This window comes from Schistocerca gregaria, chromosome 7, assembly GCF_023897955.1.
Source record: "Schistocerca gregaria isolate iqSchGreg1 chromosome 7, iqSchGreg1.2, whole genome shotgun sequence".
Lineage (NCBI taxonomy): Eukaryota > Metazoa > Arthropoda > Insecta > Orthoptera > Acrididae > Schistocerca > Schistocerca gregaria.
The window spans coordinates 38,264,406-38,287,261 of NC_064926.1; the positions used below are offsets into that span (position 1 = coordinate 38,264,406).

Below are 22,856 nucleotides of genomic sequence, written 5' to 3' on the forward strand. Positions count from 1 at the left end.
ATAGTGTTTTCAACAGCTGTAACAGCCATGTCTGGGCTGAAGACAGTCCCCACTCAACCCACACTGGTGGCCACCTACAAATTGTCTGTCAATGTATGCCCAGGCATTGTGCAAGATCATCTAATATGACCATATTTGCTGTCTCCTCTTTTGACTGGTAAACATTAGCTGGTTTTCCTGCGAGATGTGCTGCCACAGTTCTTGGAAACTGAACCCCTCATTGTCTGGGAAAAGATATGATTTCATCATGATAGTGCACTATCCAACTTAGAGGTTAATGTCCAGGAGCACCTTAATAACACCTACCCCCTTCATTGGATGGGAAGGGGAAGTCCTGTCCAATTGTCAGTGCGACTGCTGGATCTCACACGTCTAGATTTTTTCCTCTGTGGTTTCATCAAGATGTTGGTGTTTGAAACCCCCACAGAAACAGATGAACATCTGCTTGCTAGGGCACAAGCTGCCTGTCTTCTGGTACAACAGACACCAGGGACTTGGAGACAGTGTGGCAGAACTTCATGTCCTGTTGCCATGCATGCATGCACTGTGAATCGAAGTCATCATTTTGAACAATTACTATGAGCTATGTTGTTGTTATTGCTGATATGTCAAAACTCAATAAATTTCCATTTTCAACAATTAGTTCCCTTATAAACAGCTGTGGACTCACTATCACCTATTTCAATTTGATCCAGTGGGTTTGAGACAGCTTGTATTCACAAATCATCTAATGGACAGGGTACATAGCAATCTGTGTCTGTTTGCCAATGAGGCTGTGGTGGACGGGAAGGTGTCATCTATGAGTGATGCACTAGGACACAAGATGACTTAGACAAAATTTCTGGTTGGTGTGATGAATAGCAACTTACTCTAAATGTAGAAAAATGTAAGTTAATACAGATGAATAGGAAAAACAATCCTGTAATGTTTGAATACAGTATTGTTTGACATAGTCATGTCTATTATTTTTTGTCAATTAAATGTTGAGGCATAACTTTGCAAAGTGATATGAAATGGAACAAGCGTGTAAGAATGGCAGTAGGGAAGGTGAAGGGGTGACTTCAGTTTATTGGGAGAATTTTAGGGAAGTACAGCTCATCTGTAAAGGAAACCATGTATAAAATGCTAGAATGACCCATTATTAAGTACTATTTGGGTGTTTGGGATCCCTTCTAGATCAGGTTAAAGGAAGACATTGAAGTAATTTGAAGGCAAGCTACTATACCGGTAGGTTTGATCAACAAGCAAGTGTTATGGAGATGCTTCATGAATTCAAGTAGTAATCCCCACAGGGGAGATGACATTATTTTTATGGAACACTATTGAGAAAATCTAGAGGCCTGGCATCTGAAGCTGACTCCAAACTGATTCTGCTGCTGCCAACTTAAATTTCACAGAAGGGCCACACAAATTAAGAAGTTTTACCTCATTTGTTAGTGGAACAGGAAAGGAAATGATTAGTAGTGGTACAAGGTACCCTCCATCATGCACCATACTGTGGTTTATGGAGTATTTATGTAGATGTAGACTGACAAATCTTTACTGTTTTCCATGATGCCATTTCACTGTGATGAGCTGATTTACTAAGTACAGGTAGCTGTGCAGCATAATCGGAGTGGCCATTCACTACCAGATAAACATTTATATCATTGAGTAAATATTCACTAAGAAATATCTGGTCTATTAATGTACTGCTTGCCTGTGAAATTGTGTGCCATACTAACATTGTAACTCAGGTTATAAGTCAACAGAACAAAAAACCAGTCCAAGTGGCAAAAACTTTATTTTTCAGTCAATGACTAGTTACAGGCAGAGACCCATTTTCAAATCGACATAACACTGTCGAAAATGGCATTTCTGAAGACATTAACAAACCATGTAACTTACATTCACAATGCATTCAAATAACTAACAAGTTATAAGTGTTAATAATATATACAAATAATTTCTTTCATGTGAATTTTTTGGTAAATTGATACTAATTCTCAATGGATTCTCATTTAATTTCTTTTGTCCACTAGGTGGTGGCATGATAATGACTCCATTTTCTTCTTTATTTTTAAATGTAATTATAAATGACTTTTCTGGTAGCAACATTTCACGAACATATGTTCTAATTGTTGGTCTAAGTAGAAACTAATAGTTTCAATCGATTTGAAATCCATGTTAGTTTTAATACATATTACAGTTTGTTCCATGTTTCCATACAGAAGTAGTCTGATACTTTATGGTACATTGTGATTAAAATACAGATTCTCCTGTTTACACAGTGCTCCTATAGACATTAACACATCAATGTTGATAGACAAGCAATTCATTAACTTTATCTTTTTAGTCCTTTAACATTGTGATGCACCACAGTAAACGAGCTGATTTTGTTTGCAACACAGTGTTTATCTGTACTATATTTGTAGTCCATCTGAATGAGATTTTTAGCCTGAAGAGTCTTACCTTTCACATTTGTAATGACAACAATTTTACTATTGGTGACCGACTCCTCCTATATGTTTTCAACTATCAGTTCAGCTGATCTACATTTCCCCCTTCTGTTAAGGTGTAGGTCACATCTCTCATATCCCCATCACACAATATCAGCAACTGACACGCCATCAGTGAGAATCCTACACAAATTAAGCAGCAATCCAGGAGACCTTGGTTAACTAATCTGGCCTATTGCAGCTCCCCCAACTAGAAGTGCCTGGTATTATTTATTCTAATTTCTAATCTGTGCCTTAGTTCCTGTATTAATCAGCTAAAGATTGCTTATTAGCTGATCTTAGCACTAAACTCTTTCTTGTTCTACTCAACTCAGTTTCCCAAATCTCTTCAATTCTTAGTAATGGCCTGCTACACACAACTTCTTTCTACAGCTTAATAATAAACTGTGAAATAAGTTAAATAACATACAGATTTAGTTATGAAAAACCGCCTTGCAGTAAGGTGGCAAACACTAAATTAAAAGTAGCTCAGAAGATTGGCACCATCAGCTTGGGGTAATTGCCTTTATGCAATGTGTATATCACTAAGGTACTAGCACTGTATCATCATTCAAAGAAATTAAGAACATACTTAGCTCCCTCAGAATTTTGGTTACATCTAGTCTGATGACAATAAGATTTAAGATAAGACTATTAATAGCCTACTGACTCTAAATGTACATAAAACGTACAGGGTGTCTGAAACCTTTTGGCTCAAACTGAAATAAGTGATAGTGGGTCCACAATCAATTATACTGATATAGGGAACAAATCCTCAGAAATGCATATTTATTATGTTACAGACATACACAGTGTACACTGAATAATGACAATGTAGCTCATAGTAATAGTTGAGAAGTGATGACCGCCAGTCTCAAAGCATGCATGGCAACAGAGCATTAAGTTTCCCACACTCTTTCAAAGATCCCTAGTGTCTGCTGTACCAAGAGACAGGCAGCTTTGACGCTAGCAAGCAGGTATTCATCCATTTCTGTGGGGGTTTCATACACCATAATCTTGATGTAAGCCCAGAGAGGAAAAAAAAAAGTCCAGACATGTGATATCCAGCAATCACACTGGCCAATGGGCAAGATCTCCCCTTCCAATCCAAAGATGAGGGTACATGCTGTTCAGGTTCTCACTAACATTAACATCAAAGTTAGCTGGAGCACCATCATGCTGAAACCGCACCCTTTCATGAACAACTAGCAGTACAGTCTCCAAGAACTATGGCAGCACATCTTGCAGTAATACCAGGTAATGTTGACCAGTCAAAAGAGAAGACAGTAAATATGGTGCTATTAGGTGATCTTGCACAATGTCCGTCTGTACACTGACAGAGAATCATTGTTGGTGGGCTCCAATGTGGGTGGAATGGGGATTGTCCTCACTCTCGACATGGCTGCTGCAGCTGTTGAAAACATCATCATGGATGAATGAGGTCTCATCTGTGAGCAATACAAACTGTTCAAAGTTTAGCACTACAGCAGTGCGGTGGATAATCAATTGACAGAAGTGAACAGAAGACTGAAAATCCGTTGGTCTCAGTGCTTGCACACGCACTTTATGTCAGGGGTGTAATACCTGTTTCACTGGTACTCCCCACACTGTAGCCTTCGAAGTGTGCATTTCACAGGTGAGTTGATGGGTGCCTGTTGCTGTGTGATCGGCTACATAACCCAACACCATGTCCTCAAAGTCTGATGTTTGAACATGTCTTTGGCGGCAACTCTGTCTAGTGCAAAAGACCACATCACTCACAAGTTGATATCAATGGAGATGAACTGCTTCCATTAGGATGATGACTGTTGGATATGTGTTCTCTATACATTCATGCTGCTTTACAGGCACTACATCCTTCTGCTGGTGTACCAACTCTTGTGATGAGTAATGTTCCATCTTTGACTATGCATCATGCACTGTGCACAGTAACACATCTCACCATGTGGACACATCACAAGCTGACTGATGCAATAGACAACTGATACCACAGTTAGTGCTGTGCATGAGGCACAAGTTATTGTGACAGTGTGATGCATGCAATCATCACAGGACACAATGCTATGAGCTACGTTGTGCATAGTATGTCCATTTGGTGGTCAGGTGTGTATGCTGTTTATCACCACACCCAGAATCTTTGCAAGACTGCTGCAGACCTGCATACTGCATTGCAATACATGTGTGGGTGTTACGGGTCCTAGATCAGTAATAACACACTTTAGCTGTCGAATGAACATTTATTTAAGCACAGAACAAGGCGAATACAGCATGGCTGTACAAACGTAGCATGCAGAAAAGACATAGACAAAGCAAATCATCAGGTCCAACAAAGATATGGCGCTTTATGCCAGAGGTGCCACAGAGACACCCTCCACCCTCCCTCAGCAGTGTGGAGCATATCAGGGTGAAGTTTTCTCTCTTGAACACAAAATCTTAGTGGCAGTATGGCGATGAAGGCAGTGTCCAGCATGAAAGTGAGCACCTAGTGAACTGCACTGACATGGTCACATGTGTTGGACTGCTACACAGGTGGTAGAGCATTGCTGGTGGCATCAGCGGGTGAGGCGGCAGCAATGGCAGGAATTCCAGAGGCGTCAGAATGTGGTTTGGAGAGGGACCGTGTCAGTTTTTATCGGTTAACTGCAACCGTATTGGGTCGTCCATTGAGAAGTATCATGAAAGTACTCACTCTGCGGCATAAGATGTGGTGCGGACCTGAGTAAGGTGGTTGCAAGGCCACTCGTACAGAGTCGTCGCACAGCATTACAAATTCGCATGATGCCAGGTCTTTGTGGACCGATGGCCTTTGTTGTCTGGTCCCTTCAACCCCCACAAACCAAACACCAAACCAGGTCTTTGTGTACAGACACCGGTGGCATGAAATGAGCACGAGGCAGAGGTGGTCAAAGGCGGACAACGTGTGCACGCACTCGTTCTTCAAGGGCCAGAAGATCGATTGCACTAGTTGGCGGTGTGCCCTTGGTGAATTCAGTTGGCAGGAGAAGGGGTTCTCCATACAAGACCTCTGCCAGTGAAGCATTCAGGTCCTCCTTGTGAGCAGAACAGGTGACGAATAAGACCAAGGAAGTGCCTCAGACCAAAGCCCGCATGGCACATGAGTGCAGCTTTTACAGTTCGATGCCATCACCTGTGGCTGATAGGCAGTAGTGTGAAATTTTGCTACTCCACACAGCTCGCACAGTCGAGTGAAAAGCTTGGACTAGAATTGTCATCCCTGATCAATAGTAAGTGAAAGGGCGCAGCCATATCTCATGACTCACACCCATAAGAAAGCATGAGCTATGGTCTCTGCCGTAATGTTGACCAGAGGGACTGCCTTGTCCCAATGGGTTACATGGTCAGTCATAGACAAATGTATTTGTACCCCTCAGAAGGGGGAGAGGACCAATCACGTCAATGTGCACATGCCAAAAGTGACCCCTGGGGATGTCAAACTGTCCTAAAGGTGGCTGCATGTGTCTGCCCACTTTACTATGTTGGCAAGAGACACAAGTGCGGGTCCAGGAGCAGTAATCATGCTGCACGTCAGACCAGACGAAACGTTCAGTGACTAGTCTTGTCATTGCTCGCATTCCATGGTGGGCCAGGTTGTGTAAAGCATCAAAAATCCTGCACCAAAGAGTGGACGGAACCAAGGGCCGGTGGAAGCCCACAGAAACATCGCAGAGGATGGGGGTCTTTGACCTGTGCAGGACAAGGGGTTTGATAATGAACAACGACACGCTGTCCGAAACCAATCACTGTGCATCTGCGTCTTCAGTTTGGAGTCATGCGAGGTCATCTACGTTCAAGGGTGCGGAGAGCACCGAAATACGAGATAGATAGTCAGCTACATTTTCCACACTGTGGATGCAACAAGAGTCCAAGGAATGTTGATAAATAAAGCCCACATGCCAGAAGTGTCGTGCTTGGAGGTCCTTCGCTGAGTTGCGTATTGCATCAACGAGAAGTTTGTGGTAGTAGATATTGAAAGGATGCCCCTCCAAGCTGCTCTGGAAGTGTTTGACTGCCTCATACACCATGAGAAGCTTGCAGTTGAAAGCCAATAATTTACACTGACTCCTGGTTAGTTTTTTCGAAACAAAACGGAGTGGCTAGGTGGAGTCTGTGGTGTGCTGTTGTAAGACAGTGCCCACAGCTGACTCGCTAGCATTGGCCATAATAGAAATATGGGCCTCGGGGTTGGGGTGGGCGATAGTCACTTCTTTCATGATGGCGGTTTTCAGATTATCAAATGCATCGAGTATGGGCTTAGTCCAGTCCAACTTTCGCTTCCCCATGGTATTTTTTACCAGAGAGGGTGTCAGTAAGGGCTGATTGGATGGAGGCAGCTTGGGAATATGGTGTAGATAAATGTTTACCATACCCAGAAAACGATGGAGTTGAGCATAATCCTCAGGAAGACATAGTGCGAGAATGGTTTCGATATGAGAATACGTTTGTCAGAGGCCATCAGCTGAGACTGTATGGGCAAGGGGTGTAATTGATGTAGAACAGAGTTGAGATTTTTCGTGGTTGATCGCCATACCATTGGCCATGAGAGCCAAACGAACTGTATTGAGATGAAACTGGTGCTCCTTGGCAGAAGAGGAAAAAATCAGAATGTTGTTCAATTAAGCAAATGGGAAAGGCAGAGGAAGCAAAATGAAATCAATGAACTGTTGCCATGTCTGTGCAGCGTTTTTAAAGCTGTAAGGCATGTAACAGTATTCAAATGGGCTGAAGGGTGTGATAATGCTTGTCTTCAGGATATACAGCAGATGCATAGGAATTTGGTGATACACCTCTGAACAATCGAAGACAGAGAGGAACTTTGAGCCATGCAGTAATTGCGTGAAATGCTGGATATGAGGAATGGGATAGTTATTGATAATTGTCTGAGCATTAAGAGACCTGAAGTCCCCGCACATGCATAGAACCAGATGTGTGGTAGAGCGTTGCGGCCTGCAGGTCTGACAAAAGTTCGTAATGATGCAGAAAGTCCACCCTGATCAGAGGTTCATCCACATGGGCAACGTGGAAGGTCCAAGGGACTTCAGGTCTCTTAATGCTCAGACAATTATGGTGATAGGTGATAGGTGAAGTTACATCTTGATGGAGCCAAGGACTGCAATAGGGGAGTTATTTGCTGTTATAAATTCGAAGTTAGCAGGACAAAGCATGTTGACTGCAAGCTTTGCTGTGATAATGTTGACAAGAAAGTGAGTGCCTGATGACAAATCCGACACATAGAGGCGTCGCACCATTGAGGTAAGTAGTGTGGTGTCGGACGGTAGGTGCCATGGACAATCACGGCAGGACGTGGCGCCTAAATGTGCCTGCCGGAATCATTTGGGTATGAACAAGGCATGCGGCAGCTGCAAGCAGCACCCCCATAAGTAGCATGGTGCCAGCATAGTGGGTAAGCTTGGACGTGAGGCGTTGTGGAATGGGTGGGGGATGCAGCTGACTGCATCGTTACCTGTGACTCTTCGGGCTGCTGTTCGGGTGAGGTCGGCTGCTGTCGGGAGGTCGCAGGCAGTACCTTCTGTAGGCTGCCAGCAGGTAGCTCCTGACAGGCCACTGAGCTTCTGAGACATGCGCGCTGACCCCTGCTGGCAGGATGTGGAACTGAAGGTGCAGGCATACCAACTGAATGTGATGGTAATGTTGACCATGACAGGCGGTGTCGGTGAGAAATGATTGTGTTTGCCCGATCTGTCATACGTAGACAAACCTCGAGAGGGTCAGCTATGTGAGATAGCAGGTGAAGTTGTAGGTCCAACAGGAGTCTGACCATCCACAAGGTCCAAGTGCGGTGTCTGGTAGTGCTTGATCATCAATTAATGCATAAATATGCCACCACAGCTGCGGAGGTGAGTGGTCATCGAAGTAATCATCATTGACGATGTGGTGGATAACCTCTGCTGGCGTGTGAGAAAGGTGTTCGATGAGCAATGTTTTCACCATTAAATACTTGGGCAAGGTGGGCAGTGAGAGGAGCAGATCACTGATGAGGTCTGGATGAGCATGGCGGTGGCTCACCAGGCAGATGAAACGTGCGTTATCATCTGAAATCCTGTGGATATCCAGTAAGTGATCCACCAATCCGAACCAAGTCTTAAGGTTGTCCTTTAGCAACACAGGCAGCTTAGGAAACCTGCCAGTTAACACATGTTGATGCAGCACTGGGAGGTGAAGATCTGTGTGAGGGGGTAGGAAGCCCCCGACGCCAGGAATGCAGTAGTGGTGAATGATGTGTCATCTGCACAGTCTGCGTGGGGGTGGGGGGGGGGGAGGGGGGCAGCCGCAAGCAACACATGACGTGAAGAGAGAGCGATGCAACAGACGGCATGATGTGTGTCAACTGTACGCAAAAAGACGAACACGGCACGGGTGTAACGGCTGGTGCTGTTGCAACAGCGGGCAGAAGGCAGTCGCAATGCAGTCATGAGGTGGCTGATCTGGTGACCGGCCCAGGTGGAACTTCCGATGCCATTACGAAAGTAGGCTGCAGGCAATCATAGTGTGACCACAGAGCGATGGTCACAGAAACGGGCGCAGTCAAGGCAACCGGTTTCGCTGAGATAGCATGCGGGGGCAGAGCTATAATGTCAGGAATATAAGAAAGTGCGGCCGTATGCACATGAATGTTCAAATTACAGTTCTTGAACTTTGTCGGCACATCAGACCAAACTCAAGGTGACTGCTTAGCTGAGGGGTGAACCACAATGTCCTTCACTCAATTATCATTCACAATGGCACTAAGCAGTGTGCACTGTCCGTGTAGCAGCCATTGCTGTGTAGTTGCACTTTATGGTGGCCATTCTGGGCCAGTTACGGTTAAGTGGCTGCCAGCCTGGCTGGGCCCAGGTAATTGTTCACTTTTAACTAAATGCACATTAGGTACCCCAGTAAACATGCAAGCACACTTAGTAGGGAGCAAAACATTAGCACAAAATGACACTGGTATATCCATTTTTCTGAAGACAAAGTTGACTGGCACATGAAGTCCATTAAAGATGAAAAGAAGCACAAAATAATTTCCGAACACATGATGATGATGTCTGGGTCACCACTGTAGGTATTATGGATTGTAGATTGGTAATAAAACACTTTACCTGTCGAATGAACATTTATTTAAGCAAAGAACAAGGCAAATACAACATGACTCTACAAATGTAGCATGCAGAGAAGACATAGACAAAGCAAATCAAAGATCATTGGGTCCAAAGATATAGCACTTTACACCAGAGGCACCACACATGCATTGAGACTGGCAGTCAACACTTTGAACAATTACTATGAGCTATGTTGTTGTTATGTCATGTATGTTGTGTATGTCCATAACACAGTAAGTAAGCATTTCTGACCATTGGTTCTATACCTTTATATAATTGGTTATGGATCCACTATCACCTGTTTCAATTTGACCCGAAAGGTAGAGACAACCTGTATGGAAAATAATAGCAGTCCTATCAATGTTTCAGGGGCACTTATGACAATACCCTTATCTCTGGTGAACAGTCACCATCATGGACAACATACTGGGCTCTATTACTTAAGGTGTTTTCAAGCCACTCACATATCTGGAAACCTATTTTATATGCTGGTAAATTTACTAACACTCTGCACTGGTATAAGAGAAAACTACAAGCTGACTTTCACACAAGCAGTACTTTCAAGAAACTTGTCTATCACAAGGAAATTTATTATATTCATACTGAGAATATGTTCAAGAATTCTACAGCAAACCAGGGTTAACAATAGTGGTGGTTTGTAATTTTGTGGGTCACTTCTTTTACTCTTCTTAATTACAGGAGTCACATATTCTTTTTACCACTCGCTTTAGGCTTTGTGCTGGGCAAATGATTTGTGGCAAATGAAAGCTACGCAGAGGGTAAATGGTGTAGAGTACTCTCTATTATATTGAATAGGGACTCCATCCAGATCTGATGACTTATTTGTTTTCAGCTCTTTCAGTTGTTTCCCTACATCAGGGATGCCTATTACTAAGTCCTTCATTCAGAAGTCTACATGAAATTGAAATGACAGTATGTCTCTTTGATCCTCATGTGTAAACGATGTCTTAAATGCAAGACGTAAAACTTAGGCTTTCCTTTTGCTGTCTTATATTGCCACACAAGACTGGTCAGTGAGTGACCGGAAAGAAACATTTGATCCACTTAGCAATTTTATGTAGGACCAGAGTTTTCTTGGGTTCCCAGCAAGATCTTTTGTTAAGATAGGACGGCAGCAGTTATTGTATGCTTCATGCCTCAGTCTTTTAGGTGATGCATAAATTTCTACTAACTTTTGCCTGCACCATTTGCATGTACATTTTTAACCAAGAGTTCAACAGCCCCTCCTTCCTCAACAGTTTCTGAATTTCCTTATTAAACCAGGGTGGATATTTTGTGTCCTTAGACATCTTACTCAGTACATACTTCTCCATAACCTGCATTACAACCTGATGGATGACCATACAACAGAAAGTTTTAACAAAGCCATACAGGAAGCTGACTGGAGGATGTGTATAAAGTGGCAGATTTGAATTCTAAATTTAATACATTTATAGAGTAATTTCTGTCAATATTCAGTAGCTGTTTTTGCAAGATGACAATAAAGTATGGCACTAATAGGTTTAACTAAAGTTTTGCATTGCAAAAGGAAATAAAAATTTCAAATGCAAGGAAAATAAAATTATATGAAATGGTCAGGACAGAGAAGTAGAACTGATTTCATATTACAAGAATCACCCATGCTATCTCAAGGAAAAGATTAAAAATTAAAAAAGTCTCTGTAAAATGTCTCAAATTAATAATCCAAATAATGGAGGCAATAGTTGAAAGGGGAACAGAGAAATCAGGCAAGTTATATAAAAGTTTTGCTATTAAAGAAAGCCCTTGAATAATAGGTGCTAACAGTCTGCAAATGAAAATGTTTAGTAATCACTTTCTGGGAAAAGCTCAGAAGCTGGCATGGGCAGTTCAGTGGATAAAGCAATAGAATATATGCAAGAATAAATACCAAACCCACATATACAGAGCCAAATTACAATTGCTCCATGCTCCACCAAAGAAATTAAAAATGTATTTAACTCTTCCAGAACTAAAACCTATTACAGAGTTGGTAATAACACAAAGAAAATTACTAAAATTCTGTTCTTTGCATATTTATGGAAAAGCCATTTAATTTGGCCTTAATTTGTAAAACTATAAAAATTCAGATAACTGTGTGTGCCTTAAATAGCCAACAGATGTGAAAAATGATCATCACAATTATAGATACAGTCTCCCCTCCAGATAGATTGTGAGAAAATGTAATGCAGATGCCTCTATCAAATCACCAATCAAGACATCTTTTTAGAGAAACTATATAACTGGTTCTAATAATCAAAACATGGAATTTTTTCAGCAAGTCATCACTCATAGTGAATGTCTATGATCAACAAGCTGTAGATTGTGTCCATATTGTGTGTTTAGTGAGCACCATGTTACTTCTGGTTAAAAAAAAAAAAAAAAAAAAAAAAAAAAAAAAACTAGTGATAAATAATTATGACTTATCACTTTCATTTTGTAGAAAAACTAAAGGAAGAGGTGGTGTAGCCATCTATCAAGAACATCATGATGTGTAGCACAATTAATGCACATATTAAAATTTATGCCACAGAACTGTGTGTAGCTAATTCTTATTCATATATTATAACATTGTAATGGGTATCATCAGTGAATTTTAGTCTCTTTTTGAAGCAATGGGAATTTTTCCTAGCATACATTTCTAAATATGTGAGGTACATTATAGTACTTGAGGACTTCAATGTTAACTTGCTGATACTCTCTAGTGGGAAATCTGACCTGGGAAAGTTGATGTCCATATATAACCTTGCTTCTCCAGTAAGTTTCTGCACCAGAATAAATTTACATTCCAATAAACTGACAGTGTATTATAGGTCAACAATGATAGCTGATATTACTATTAACAAAGTTCAGAATAGTGTCTCTGAACATGATGGACAAAAGCTTGCTATAGATAATCTAAGCATTAGCGAGTAGTTAACCGAGCCTCAGTGGGAAGTAGTCAGACCAAAAAATTAGGAAAGTATTCATCTTCAAATCACGTCACCATGATGTAGACTGGAGGCCAGTGTCTGATGAGGATAATGTCAGCTACAAACATATTTTGTTCAGTGGTGATGAGGCACTAATATCTCCCAGTACTATTTCCAAAAAGGATTTATAGGGCTTGTACCATCATGTATCACCAGTGTCACAAAGTTTTCATGTAAAAGCAAGTGAGAATTGTAATCACATCAAATGTTTCAAATGTTCCAAGCAATACAGCACAGTTAAATGGGGGAGCAGGGGGGGGGGGGGGGGTGTGTATAATAATGGAATGAGACTGGTGCTTCCCATCGAAATAGAACTCAAGACATTTTTATAAACATTGAAAATAACAATATATATAATACAAGGGCAGGGACAAGCCTCTTTAGAAAAGGGTAATTCCTGAAATAACTTGTCCCCCATAACAGGAACTGAAGTGAGAAACATCATCAGTACTTTAAAAAGCAAAAGATCAATAGGTGTAACCAATATTTTGAGGATGTTGGTAAAAGTCTGCTGTAATCTATTAACCAAAATTCCAGCACATATATTCAGTGCTCCGGGAATCAAGGTGTCCTTCCTGACAGATTGTAAGCCTATTTATGAAAATTGTTATGCTGCAGATTTTACAAATTATTGTTCAATCTACCTCTTGATAGCATTATCTAAAGTCGTTGAAAAATTGTTACTTGCCAGGCACTTTAAGTATCAATGACAGCTTCAACTTTATTAGAAAAAATCAATGTGGATTTCGAAAAAGTATTTCTGCACTGGAAGTCATATTCACATTCACAGATGATGATTTGAATGCCTACAGAGTTGGGGGTTGGATTGTATGTGGGAAGAGACCAAACTGTGAGCTCATTGGTCTCATCGGATTAGGGAAGGATGGGGAAGGAAGTCGGCCATGTCCTTTCAAAGGAACCATCCCGGCATTTTCCTGGAGTGATTTAGGGAAATCACGGAAAACCTAATCAGGATGGCTGGACTTGGGATTGAACTGTCTTCCTCCCGAATGTGAGTCTAGTGGGTGCTAACCACTGTGCCACCTCGCTCGGTGAATGATAGATAAAAACCCATAGCCATTTGGTATTTCTGTGATCTCCTAAAAGCATCTGACTGTGTCGATCCCACAAAACTTTTTGAGAAAGTGAGTCACAAAGGAAACAGGAGAAAAGTGGGTAAATGGCTAAAATCTGGGTGCAGGTAACAAAAGGTAGTTTTCTATGTAAACACCAAATGGACAGGAAAGGTATATTATGGAGTCTCACAAAGATCTGCCATTGGTCCACTATTATTTTTTATGTACATTAATGATCTACCTTTGTCCTCCAACAAAGCAAGCAACTTCAGAACATTTGACAATGATGCATGCACTGTGATTGACAATAAATTATCCTACCAATTGCTTGTATATATTCTGAACTGGTTCACAGTACATTCACTAGGTATAAACCTCAGCAAAACAAACTACATCAAATTCAGTTCTGCCTGCAAAAGCTCACAGGAGATTTTTATTGCACGCAAAGGCCAGGAGGTACAGAGCATATGTTGTTCAAAATTCTTAGGTGACCAAACAGTTAGCAGACTTAGCTGGAAGATCACATACTGCAAATCTTGAAATGGTTATGTTTAGCAGGATTTATCATCAAGATAATTTTCAGTCAGAGATATCAGTATTTCAAAATCAGAGTATTTTGGCTATTTCCAGCCACTCATTTATTATTGAATCATCTCTACATCTACATCTACATCCATACTCCGCAAGCCACCTGACGGTGTGTGGCGGAGGGTACCCTGAGTACCTCTATCGGTTCTCCCTTCTATTCCAGTCTCGTATTGTACGTGGAAAGAAGGATTGTCGGTATGCCTCCGTGTGGGCTCCAATCTCTCTGATTTTATCCTCATGGTCTCTTTGCGAGATATACGTAGGAGGGAGCAATATACTGCTTGACTCTTCGGTGAAGGTATGTTCTCGAAACTTTAACAAAAGCCCGTACCGAGCTACTGAGCGTCTCTCCTGCAGAGTCTTCCACTGGAGTTTATCTATCATCTCTGTAACGCTTTCGCAATTACTAAATGATCCTGTAATGAAGCGTGCTGCTCTCCGTTGGATCTTCTCTATCTCTTCTATCAACCCTACCTGGTGCGGATCCCACACTGCTGAGCAGTATTCAAGCAATGGGCGAACAAGCGTACTGTAACCTACTTCCTTTGTTGTCGGATTGCATTTCCTTAGGATTCTTCCAATTAATCTCAGTCTGGCATCTGCTTTACCGACGATGAACTTTATATGATCATTCCATTTTAAATCACTCATAATGTGTACTCCCAGATAATTTATGGAATTAACTGCTTCCAGTTGCTGACCTGCTATTTTGTAGCTAAATGATAAGGGATCTATCTTTCTATGTATTCGCATCACATTACACTTCTCTACATTGAGATTCAATTGCCATTCCGTGCACCACACGTCAATTCGCTGCAGATCTTCCTGCATTTCAGTACAATTTTCCATTGTTGCAACCTCTCGATACACCACAGCATCATCTGCAAAAAGCCTCAGTGAACTTCCGATGTCATCCACCAGGTCATTTATGTATATTGTGAATCTCATTGGGCAACTGACAAGCATCAAAAAAGTATTTACCATAAAGAAAAATGTCATTACAATTATGCATGAAGTGCCTCCAAAAACTACTTAGCATAGTCTTTTTGGAGGATACTGTCCACCACTTCACAGTATATGTATCAATAGCAAACTTTATAACACAATCCATCTCACTACCATACATATGAAACATACCACAGTCATAACTCTAGAAAGAAACATGACCCACACTCTGATATGAAGAATTTGTCTCTAGTTCAGAATGGAGTAAAAGACAATACCACCAAAATTTTTTAACTCACTTCCAAGTAATCATAAATTACAATAACAAATTATTTAAAACTAAATAAAAAGAATTTTTCCTTGAAAACACTTATAATTTTCTGTGTGTTCTAATATCACAACTATATAAGTTCAATTTGTTCAAAGCAAATGGAAATAAATATGTGGAAGAGATCCTGAACTAAGCTTTTGTGTTACCTGTCCTAAATTTTTAACTGGATGGGATCAATTTCAGGGTGGACTAATGAAACATCAGAAGACTGCAGTGTGTCTGATAATTGTTGTCTGTAAGTCATAATTTGTTCTTTTACAGGATTCTCAAACTGGAGATGATATTGAAGTCTGCTAATATTTTTCTTCCTCTCATTCAGTCTCAAAACTCATTTCTGTTATGCCTTCTGAAACCAGAAATTAATTTCTTTAATTTTATCTGTTTTTGTTTGTTATACCTACAATTTAAATTGCTTTATTTTTTCAGTTTATGTCAATTCACAAAATATTATTGTTATTGCTGTGTTGTTTAATATTTAAAGACTGAGCCCCTGTTAAATCATGTTACGAGAATAAAACATTACCTCTATATGTGAACACAGTCCATCATCAATCCAACAAATTACCAAGTATTAAACATGTCATAACAGCGACAATAATGATAATAAATGAATGCAATATTAGAAGTTCTTGTCAGACTTATTTCAAATACAATTTCAAGGCATTAAATATTATTGTGTGTCTGTTAATCATTTATTCTAAACTGGGTGTTTTGAAATCATGGCCCAATGGACAGAAATGAGTGTTTCAGGCAGTGTGGGATTGTGAACATGCCTATGGGATTGTGAACAAGCAATGTGTGTGAGGCATATGCTTGTAAACTGCGTATTTCTCATATATTGCTTGCCATATTGGCATTGATGGCACTACCTTGAAAAAGAATGATACAATTGTAGATGGTACATTGTGTGTCCTCACTATTCATAATTCATGACTAACTTTCAAAGCTGATGAAGTGCTTGGCACAGGAACTTGCAGACAGGTATTTAGCAAATTTTGCAGTAGGATGTAGTGCTGTGACAGGTAAGAATAAAATTACACCTTCTGCATAAAAGGAATTATTTTATTCTTTTAAATTATATCAATTGTTACCTGCAATATTTTATAATGATTCTTTATCTCCTCTTTTTATCTACTACCAGATAGAAGGTGACCATTGGTTGGTTGAAAGTAGTTACTGCATTGTGAAATAAAATGCTCATGTGATTGATTAAGTCCTTTTATATTTTATATATGAGTCAATCAATCACTTCATCTCCATTGCCAGCATGTCATTTTCTTTGGTCTATTGGTAGGTACATCTGCAGTCTTGGTACATACTGAAATCCCCACACCATACTACTGTAACACCAAATACAAAATAGCACAACACATCTCCACTTTATCAGTGGGCTGCCCCTATTTTTTGACTTCTGTAACTGCAAGCTCTGTTACAGTGCTGTGGAGATTTCTGTGTGTATGAGGACTGCAGACATGTATCTACAAATAGACAAGAACTTAATTCCTCTTCTTCCCAAAACATTTTTTCTTAAGCAGGTTTCACAAAGCCCCTTCCACACACATTCTACTGTAGACAATTTTGTCTTTTGTAGACCTTTCCATTTTGTTCACGGTCTTCCAGTTGGTCTTCTTCTAGATTCCAACCATTTCAGAGTCCTACTTGATAGCCACTCTTCCCTCATTCTTTTAATCTGGCCCCGCCATCTCAGATTCTTTATCTCCAAACTTCAGAAAACGTGCCAAAATTTTATGCAGCACAGTAATGCATGCATTGAGACTAGCATTCCCCACTTCACATATTTTCTATGAACTTAACTTGTTGCTATACGGTTTAGTTACGTAACAAAAAAATTTTCAATTTGAATCATAGTTTCTTATCTCAAACAATGGAAAATCTAGGATGAAATGTAACAATATTATGAGAAGGGAAGTTGCTAGTCACCATATAGCAAAGATGCTGAGTCGTAGATAGACACAACAAAAAGACTCTCAAATTAAAGCTTTTCAGCCATTGGCTTCTGTCAAAACACACACACACACACACACACACACACACACACACAAAACCACAACTCACACACGTATGCAGTTGCATGTCGGTGTGCACGCGCATGCATGTGTTGATCAAGGCCAATGGTCAAAAGCTTTAATTCTGAGAATCTTTCACTTATCTCAATGCATTCAGAATAAGATTCTGCTCACATCTGTATAATTTTGACCCTGCAGGTTTTGGACATTCTGTACACAGTTTATACATATCACATCAGCATATGAGAATAGTATAACGGAGATTATGAGTAACTGTGTCAGAATTTCAAAAATGAAATTGTTTACTCAGAAATTGATTTCACCAGTCAGTTGTAGATGACTTTTTCAATATGATGCAGATGTAAGGTATATTCTAGTTCTTGATTCAGCAGCAGATTTGTGTGTATTGGACTTTTATCATTTGGTGAAATCATTTACAACATTTTATCACTATTTTATTCAGATAATCTGTTTTTGACAAATCTGTAAAGCACTGATAATCCAGCCAATACTACAGCAGTAGGTTTTTTTTTTTTTGTTAATGACTGTATTAGACTGGGTGTGGTCATATGCTATATTCAATTGTAATATTAGAGATTTCCCAGAGGGGGAAAAATATTCATTTGCAGTTACAACTGAATAATCTACATCTACATACGTACTCTACACGCCACAATGTCGTGTATGGCAGAGAGAGCCATGTAGCACTAGCAGTTATTTCTTTTCCTGTCTGTGTTTGATTCTTAATTTCTCTTTTTGTCTTCACAGCTCTTAAACAAAATGAACATTGACAATGGTTTCCGTTTCTGCAGTCAGCTGCAAATGCTTGTTATTTAAATTTTCTCAATAAAGCTTCACAAAAAGAAAGTTGCTTTTCCTCCAAGAATTCCCATTTGAGTTTATGAAACATCTGTTATCTGTGTTGATCGAATAAACCAATAACAAACATAGCAGCACACTTCTCAATTGCTTCGTTTAATCTGACCTTGTGGTGATCCCAAACATTCAAGCAGTACTCAAGAATGGGTTGTACTATTGTTCCAAATGTGGTCTACTTTGCAGGCGAGCTTCTCTTCTCTAGAACTCTCTCAATAAACCAAATCAAGATGATGGTTAGTGTTTAACGTCCCGTCAACAACGAGGTCATTAGAGATGGAGCGCAAGTTCGGGCTAGGGAATGATTGGGAAGGAAATTGACTGTGTCCTTTCAAAGGAACCATCCCGGCATTTGCCTGAAACGATTTAGGGAAATCACAGAAAACCTAAATCAGGATGACTGGAGATGGGATTGAACCATCGTCCCCCCAATGCGAGTCCAGTGTGCTAACCACTGCGCCACCTTGCTCGGTAAACCAAATCAACCATTCACCTATCCTCCTAATAGGTAATTTCTTCTCATCATTAGTAAAGCTTAAGAAAGGCCTTCAACATTCACACCAATTATTGTTGCAACAACATTTACTAAAGTGTTGTTAATAACATTTACTCTTTCTAGATGTTATCCTTAGTATTACCTCTTATCACTATCCTTTTGGAAATTTCAAGGTTTAATTTTTGGTGTTGTCACCCTGTGACTCTTACATCAGTTTCCATTTCTACTTCTCAAACTTTGTGCTCAGAAACAAAGCTTTACAACTGATTTCTAGTCACTGAAATTGATCATGTTGCTAGCTTTTTAACACGCTGCGAGGCCGGACGCCACGTACTTGACAGCCTGCTGGTGAAAAGTCCACAACAATGTGTACAACAGTCAACATGTTTATCAAGGCAACAACCTTTTTAATTGGTGAATGTGTTACTTTGATTCATTTAAATTTATACATAATCACCTGTAGTGGTTTCAATGTTGGTATCACTAGTGCGCCTATGTTGACATCTTATGTTACAAGATTTACCTTGCCTTTTATCTTGTAGTGTTTTCTGTTTACTTCAAACAAGATGACAGAGAACAACATCTAAATTCTGAGAAGTTGATGCATACTGAGGTACGACACGATTGTTTTTTCAGCATTTGTATTCTATAAGTGTAATATCTGTCTTACTGTCATATTTCGGCATGATCTTCGGTCACTTCTTTACGTAGATCACTAGTTGGAATGTTACTAACAGATTTACTTGGGTTTCTTTGCAGGCTCAGTATGCATACATCTATAGGTGCATGAGGGATGCGTTAGCGAATACAGCATATCCAAAACATGGTAAATATGATTTAGTTGTTTGATAATGGTTAATTATGAAAAAAATTGAATTATTTTTAATGTGGTGTGTGTGCTTATTTTGTTTAGACAAAACTTCTACAAGTTCACTGGAACCAATCTATGAATCTGCAGGCCCTGCTCTAAATGCTACAGTCCACGACAGTTCAAGGATGCTGAATGCAAAATCGAATATAATTGAAAATGAATATGAACTGTAATTTATTGTTGAACATTATTTAATGTTGTGTATTGTGCTTATGAAATATGAACTGAATTAATTACATGAAATTTGATCTCATGATTTTCAAGCATCAATCATAAATGAGAGCTAAGATGAACAAGTTCTAGCAAAAAGCAATTTACAAAGGTGACAAAAATGATTTGGAAGTGATAATATTTCTTTTCCCAACTGAATTGATTTGTAACTGGCTTCAATAGCTCTTGCTCAGATGATAATATAGTTATTTAGAGAAATAGAGGATCCTACCTGTAAAATTTATAAAAAAATATCAGTGTGATTTATGTTAGTTGGAGATGTTTATGTTCTCATAACAAGAACAGCTCAAAAATAACCCTGTGTTCACTTTACATAAAGTAGAAAAAAATTCTTCGCATGTAAATAAAATGCTATCTGAAAGTTCTTGATTTGTATCTGAATTGTATTGGTGGTCATTGTAATTTTGATAACTATTTTAAACCATTACGTATGCAAAATTTATTAGGCCAGGCTTCCATGTGGCCTGAATTATTTGAACATTTTGATGTCCACACCATTGTATTTAATAACTGATTTTGTATTAACAGATGGTCTCACTTGAATGTTAATTACAACAACTTTAAACTCATTTCTTTGTGCATCTAACAACAACATGCAACTTTTTGTTGTTTGGTTTTAATTATGGCATTTTAAAGTATAGAATTTTGATTTTCAATTTTTTCGCATTCTGCAGATGTATCTCTTAACATAAACCTGTGAAATGTGAATTTACAGATTAGCGTGGACTAAATTTTAATACACCACAGCATGCTGTGTTCTTGACACTTACTCCAAGTTTTAATATTCATGATTACTGCAACAAATTTTGTGAAATATGTAGTGGGTTTTGTCACATTGTGAAGTTGAGTGTATTGTGTTACAACTCGACATCTCATGCTGCATGGTAACTGTTAAATACAGCATTAGTCTTGTGTACATTAATCATAAATAATGTTATGTCATCTCATTTTATCACTATAATAACGACTGTGTCAAGTGTGTTTGTAAATATATTGAAGAAGAATGTGGATACCCACTGAAATTTTTATATCATACCTGATACTCAAACTATACTCAGAGTGTTTCATGCAATCATATACATCAATTTCAACTAATGTAAATAAACAAAAATAGTACTCTGGCAATATCTTTTAATCTTTAGTCACAAAGAAATTATTCCAGATGTACTCAAATGATTCATGAATAACACCATGTGTATTTCACCTACAAAGTGATTATGCCCACCAATATCTTCATCTGTGCTGATCTTTACCCATTACCAACACACATCTCACTATCTGAAAGTATCTTAAGGAATATGTATCACTGACTGGTTGAAACAAAGAAACAATTAAAAAATAATGACTTTCATCCAGAATCTCAGTGACAGGAAATAACAGCCACTAGCATGTATCACAGTTAATTAAAATTATTGCATTACAGGATTGTGTTTGATATTTTGACATCCCTTCCTTTACAAGCTGTTACCTAATAAGATACTGATTTGACACAAGACACTCACAGTAACGACACCAGCAATCATGTGAATAGTACAACAGCAACAAGACAAAACCCACAGCAGTCACAATTAATAACTGTTGTGATCACAACTAATTTTCCTTGCTGTGGTCTTGTATAAAGGCTGGTTTGACTCATCTCTCCACACTACCTTATGCTACACAAGCCTCTTCATCTCTGAATAACTACTACAACCTACAACTATTTGAACATGCTTACTACACTCATCTCATGGTCTCCCACTACAGTTTACCTGTACCGACACACACACACACACACACACACACACACACACACACACACACACACACACACACAATCACTACCCTCTGTTAACAAACTGATGATTTCTTGATGCTGCAGGATGTGCCAAATCAATCAATTCCTTCTTTTATGCAACTTGTATCATAAATTTCTTTTTTCTCCAGTTTGATTCTGTACCACCTCAGTAGCTACTCCGGCCAACCATCCAATTTTCAGCATTCTTCTGTGACACTAAATTTCACAAGCATTCTTTTCTTGACTCAGCTCATTACTGTTCATGTTTCACTTCCCTACAAAGCAAAACCCCAAGTACATACCTTCACAAAGTGTTCCTATCACTTAAATATATATTAGATGTAAACAAACACCTGTTTATCAGAAATGCTTTCATTGCTATTGAAAGAGAACTGATAATAGTCAAAGTATGTGCAAAGTGCAGAGAATATTAAGAAATCTACAAATGGTTTCACTGCTGTAGCCAGCCTGCACTGTATATTCATTGTACTTACGCAATTATCAGTTATATCACTACAAAACAGCAAAACTCATTTACTATCTCATTTCCTATCATCTTATAACATCTTCTCTGAATACTACATATTCCACACAACTGCTCTTCCAACACATTCGTTGCCTCAGACAGAATTGCAATGTTATTTATTTCAGTCCCATGAACTTTAATTCCCCCTACAAATTTTTGCTTTGTTTCTTTTACTGCTTGCTCAATGTGCAGACTGAATAGCACTGGAGACAGACTACAGCCCCATTTCACTTCCTTCTCAATCACTGCTTCCTTTCATGTCACTGGAGTCTTACTTGCAGTCTTGTTTCTGTACAAATGGTACATAATTTTTGCTCCCTGTATTTTATCCCTGGCATTTTTAGAATATCAGTGTATTCCAATTAACATTATCAAAAGGTCTCTCTTAATTTAAAAATGCTATATACCTGAAAAAATGTGTATTTACTGATAATGTATCCATCACCACCCCACTACCACTTGGACACTATTTGTCACCATTTACACCACCTTCCCATGCACTAACATCTTCCATGTTAAGAGCA

At 39.3% G+C, this 22,856-nt stretch overlaps 1 protein-coding gene across 4 annotated transcripts in view; it reads left to right on the forward strand.

The window, feature by feature from the left end:
* The window catches only part of LOC126281330 (phosphatidylinositol phosphatase PTPRQ-like), a 410,186-nt gene extending 389,141 nt beyond the window's left edge, over window positions 1-21,045 (forward strand). For all 4 annotated transcript variants that reach the window (XM_049980191.1, XM_049980192.1, XM_049980188.1 and 1 more), the window contains 2 exons: window positions 19,687-19,753; window positions 19,841-21,045. In XM_049980191.1, coding sequence (XP_049836148.1) covers window positions 19,687-19,753; window positions 19,841-19,971 — 198 coding nt within the window. In that variant the 3' untranslated portion in view covers window positions 19,972-21,045. The remainder of the gene's footprint in view (window positions 1-19,686; window positions 19,754-19,840) is intronic.
* Window positions 21,046-22,856: the final 1,811 nt, after the last annotated feature.